The 4,961-nt window shown below is 33.3% G+C and overlaps 1 protein-coding gene across 5 annotated transcripts; it reads right to left on the reverse strand.

The window, feature by feature from the left end:
• On the reverse strand, positions 227–4,573 carry LOC107629887 (ELMO domain-containing protein A). Of its 5 annotated transcripts, none has more exons than XM_016332824.2 (10): positions 4,428–4,573; positions 3,652–3,754; positions 2,765–2,859; positions 2,536–2,604; positions 2,322–2,437; positions 1,862–1,916; positions 1,605–1,725; positions 1,324–1,371; positions 1,136–1,230; positions 227–806 (listed from the first exon to the last, which is right to left on the reverse strand). In XM_016332824.2, the coding sequence occupies exons 1-10, from the start codon at positions 4,521–4,523 to the stop codon at positions 705–707; spliced, it is 900 nt and encodes a 299-aa protein (XP_016188310.1). In that variant the 5' UTR covers positions 4,524–4,573; the 3' UTR covers positions 227–704. The 5 variants fall into 5 exon arrangements, with proteins under 5 accessions (XP_016188310.1, XP_016188312.1, XP_016188313.1 ...); XM_016332826.2 differs by having other exon boundaries at positions 4,002–4,528; XM_016332827.2 differs by having other exon boundaries at positions 4,247–4,526.

Genomic DNA, 4,961 nt, shown 5'->3' on the forward strand with positions numbered 1-4,961 from the left:
ACACTCCTAACCCCCCACCTATACCTCTTATGTGAAAACACGTACACTATTCAAACATCACTAGAAGCAATTGTTGAAATAGCATGTTGATCGCAATAATGATTATTATTTTGATTAACTTAATACATTAAAAGGTTCGCAAATTATGCTGTTCTATTCATAATCCGAGTAACACTGGAATTGATCATCACCAGACAACTTCTAAGTCTAAGCTAAAACCAAAAACTAAACCTAATTTTAGCATATTATTTTCAATTCAATGTCTAAATTACATTTTCAAGCATGATTCAGTTCCCAGGAGAAAGAAAAGAAACTTCATCTACATAAATGTTTGGTATTTTGCATTTGATATATTCAATGACTGTTACATGATTGAATTGCGAATCAGAACGTGCGAATTGGTACCCGCTTCTTGCTTCTTGCTCCCTGTTGATTAATCAATTCCATATGCATTTTGCATCTCAAGAATGCATGTCATTAGCCACTCATTTAATTCACTTAATGTCAGCTAAAGAGAACTTCATAAGTGACTAACACAAGTTCATTAAAAAGTGGAATACTAAAACCCCCTGAAGTACATTGAGGGGGTTGACATTGTAAATGAAACTGTATATGCAATACCTACAAAATTGTTTCATCATTTGTGGAATTTGTTGCTCATATGGACAAGGGAAGAAGAAGAAGAGAAAATAAGAGTGGAAAGCCTATTGATACAAGAGGTTGTAAGCAGGTAAGTCTTGTATTCTATGGATGTCTTCTAAGGATAGCTCTCTCTCCAATTGCAGCCGCGTCGCTCGTAGAACCTCCTGAAGCCATGGAAATCAACAGCAATCAAGAAATTAGTATGTCTCACTTTCAGTTTTCATATAGAAAGGAATGGCCATTCATTGGATTGTTCAAGTGGTTTGGTACATGTTTCCATCACAATCTTGGTTCCTAAGGTAGCATTAGGTTACTATCACAAGACTAAAATATTAACGTCTTTTATGTCTCAAGATAGGAACCATACACAACCTAATAATATATCCTAACATCATCTTCAGAAGTCATAGTTGTGTAGCGTGTTCTCCAAGGTAACTAATTTTCCCCCCTTTTTTGGTGATGCAGAAAGAATATAGAAAGAAAGAAAGAATACATTGAAGTCCATGTACTCTGCACACATAGCAAGCCACTGCGCATCCATCATCTCGAACGCTACACAAAATAGAACATCGAATGCTTCTTCATCTTCTGCAGAACCAGGCAGTGAAACTTTTAGTTCAATCAGTTGAAGCCTTGAAGGAGTAGTAAGAAATCAAAAAATTCAGTTGACACCACTCTTACCTCCTAATAACCTGACAAAATTAATGCCCGGAAGACATCTAGGCTTCTCTGTCAAAAATAATATCAGTTAAGTTATTACAAAATGTAGCTTGCATTTCTTAGTTTTGACAAAGGAAAAATTTTCCAAATGACAGAATATAAAAGTAAAATGCATTGATGTAAGATAACTCATGGTCTTTAAGTCTTTCATAATTTTAAGTCTGTTGAATCTTGAGGGTGAAGCTGGTCAAATAAAATCAATAAATACTAAAAGTGAGTGCAATGAGAAATGGTTAACAAACCTGAGTGTAAATCCAGCATCTGTATCAACATATATGATATGTTAATGCCAGCAACGGCAAACGGATACTCCCATGTCGCTCGCTTTCCTCCTTTCTTTGTCATCAACCTGTTAAAAGATGTCTTCATTTGAATTTCCATAAAAATTAGTAATAACTCTTGTTTTTCTCCCAAGACAGATATCAGGAAGATTAAAATAAGCACATAAAAGAAGATCAAGTTCTTCCATATGTGCACAACGAAAAGAAGGAATGCATACCGGATAAGTCCTCACGAAATAGAGTAGGTTTTCGAGCGAAATGAAGCCGCACCCCCTGAGGAAAAGCATGATATCAGAAAAGAAAAAAAAAGTTGCCTGAAAATTTTGAGGTGATGGGAAGCTGAAGCACATTGAACCTCTTTTGAAGCCTAATGAACAAGTGATTTTTCATATTATTGTATCAACTAATCAGAAAATTGATGAGCTTCACCAAATAAGTTATTTAACAAATCTGTATACTAAACTAATTGCATGACACAGATCTCCACCGAGAAAAGGCCAGGATCAAATTTATTCTTGTTATGCTACACAAGTTAATATTTGATTTTATTTACAACTTTGTCTGAAATGAATTGGTTAAGCCAAATACTGTCATCATCCACTAATGTACTCAGCAAATTGTTGCAAATGGACGAAACGAAAATGTCCCGTGATCTTATTTGAACATAACTGTTGTTACCTAAAGTCTGTTGATGGATTAGGACCTTGCCATCCCATTTCTTTCCATTGATCAGATATCAAGCCTTTCAGAGAGACATTTGGAAAGGCACAATGCCACAATGAACACAATGCTTCCTGTTGAGAGTTTATGACATTGTTAGTCAAGTGTGGTTTGAAGATATAATTGAAATCATTCTGAAATTACAGAGTCCATGATAAACAAAGAAATATACTTGATGATCCGGTCGAGCCTCATCGAATGGAACATTCATCCGTTCTTGAAGTCTTTGAAGTCTTTGCTCCTGAATATGACTATGAAACGTTCACTAAAAGAGAAATAACAATAGGAAACATACTAGGAAACATAAGTGCTGATTTAAATTAAAAAAAAGTTCTCTGCCGCATTAAAAGTGAAATAGTTGCACTAGTTAAACAAATCACCATCTTTGGTTCTTCCTTTACCTGGATTTGTGTCAAAAGATAGTCAGCATTTCTTCGAGTGTTACTGCGGCTAAAGAGTGCTCCTATCCATGATCTTGATCCAACCATAGCATTAGCTTCATGCAACAAATTATATGAGGGATAAGCTATAGAAGAACAAAACTTGAAAGTTAAAACAGATACATAAAGAGAAACACCAAGTAGATTTCAGAATTACATAATATGTTCTTCTAGTTCATTCTTGAAAATTGCTTTTCCTAAAACACAGACTATATTGCAAAGGTGCATTCCATTGAAATGAATTTTTAGATGAAGCAAAGAAGCTCCTTTGTCTCTATTTGACAAAAAGCAAAAGCTCCATAACATAGCTACTGCTCACACTATTACACAAGCTCGAAATTTGAAAATGGGCTAAAAATAAAAGGATCAAAACTCATCCTAATTGACAAAACCAACAAAGGAAAATAGGCAATATAGTCATATATAGAGTATATAAATTGCACATGAACTCCAGCTAGATGAAATTTACCCTCCAATGAAACATAAAAGGAAATTATCATCATGAATGCAAGAGAATCAAATGATTTGTGTTTTTCTTTTATTGGTTTTTCACGGTATCCCCAGCCCATCATGTGAAAAACTAATCTGTCGCGAAATTGAGTTCCATTTAAGGGTTTGCCGTCAGACAATGGATTGCTACATGCATAACGCTGGAATCGAAGCCCCCGACACTTACTTAAGTGAGTTAACCACTCGATCAACTCAAGTTGGTTAAATTATTTGAGTAATTGAATGGAACAATTTGCATAATGTGCAGAAATCTTGCATATTGTGATCAAGATAATAATAAAACTGGAAACAAACAAAAGATGATGATGGATGAAGGTAGAAGAGGGTGGGTTACTCACAAAAACATTGAGCAAACTGAGATACTAAGTGAGTGGAATTATGTGACCATTCCAACTCTTCATCTTTCTTTCTATGTCTCCAATAAATCTCATCTTCATCAACCTGCATTTCAATTCATAAGCCATGTATTAACCCAAAAAGAAAAAACAAAAATTGGATTACACTTGCATTCGGAGAATATGAAAAACTCATCAATCCACAACCTATGAAAGCAATTTACTTTCTCAAAATGGTTACAGAAACTGGTAAAAATGATGCAGTTTCTGAATACTATATATAGAAACTCCTACATTATCAAAAATCAGTGATATATGAGGGGGAAAAAAGAAGAAGAGAATATTTGATTTACTTTGTGAAGAGAGGAGCAAGAAGGAAAACATCGTTTCCTCTTTCTCAATCTCATGAGGATGCAATCACACTCAGAAACCTTTCATCCCTTTTTTAAAGCTTAACAGAAACCAAAAGTCACAACAACAAAAGACAATTATTTTTTTTTCTATATAAAAAAAAGACAGATCAATTTTTGAAAGAAAAGGGTCCCCAATGAATTATGATTGCAACCAAGCCATGCTAACCTTGTAAATTCAAACCTACCAATCATAAAAATTCTGTTTGTCCACTCATTTTTTTTTTCACTTCAGCAATTACTAGGGAGAGAGAGAGAGAGAGAAATAATAACCAGAAGTTTAATTAACATGAGACATAATAACACAAGTTGACAATGAAGGAAACACATAACAAAATAAATCAAAAGGGGATTCTGCCTTTGCTTAACTTTAAGGAGTAAAAATGAAGTTAGTGATGGAAAAGTAGATTTGAAAAAAGCTGGTTCAGAAGTGGAGGTGGGTGGTGTCCGTGCTCTGCATAGCATATACCTTTAAGCTTTCTTTCTTTTTTTAATTATTTTTTTATTTTTTATTTCTAGCCCACCAACTTTACATACAAGACAAATATTTATATACTTTTGTCATAACAAACGCTTTGAAATTCAATAAGAGGACAAGTGAAAAAGCATATCAAGGGAATTTCTTGTATGTATGTTATTGTATTGTTGCGTAGACATTATCTTATTACATTGCTTTTAGACACCTTCATAATAATAAAGTAAATTTCACTAATTTCATCAAAATATACGAGTGTGTTGCGTGTATATTAAAATCAGTCATCAAAATTAATTATTAGTATAAAATACATGTTAAAATATAAATATATATTAAAAATAAATTAAACTATACATATATTTATATATAAATACATTAATGATTAATTTTAATGTATAAATAGTATTTTTGCAAAATATATTATATGT

The sequence above is a fragment of the Arachis ipaensis genome, chromosome B03 (genome assembly GCF_000816755.2).
Source record: "Arachis ipaensis cultivar K30076 chromosome B03, Araip1.1, whole genome shotgun sequence".
In the NCBI taxonomy this organism is placed as follows: Eukaryota; Viridiplantae; Streptophyta; class Magnoliopsida; order Fabales; family Fabaceae; genus Arachis; species Arachis ipaensis.

Excerpts from the sequence above, each read along its gene's own strand:
- LOC107629887 (XM_016332824.2), bottom strand. The coding sequence starts at position 4,523 with ATGCTATGCAGAGCACGGACACCACCCACCTCCACTTCTGAACCAGCT. Across the intron at positions 3,755-4,427 it reads CTTCATTTTTACTCCTTAAA|GTTGATGAAGATGAGATTTA; the intron begins GTTAAGCAAAGG and ends ATTGAAATGCAG. Across the intron at positions 1,917-2,321 it reads AATCCATCAACAGACTTTAG|GGGGTGCGGCTTCATTTCGC; the intron begins GTAACAACAGTT and ends GCTTTTCCTCAG.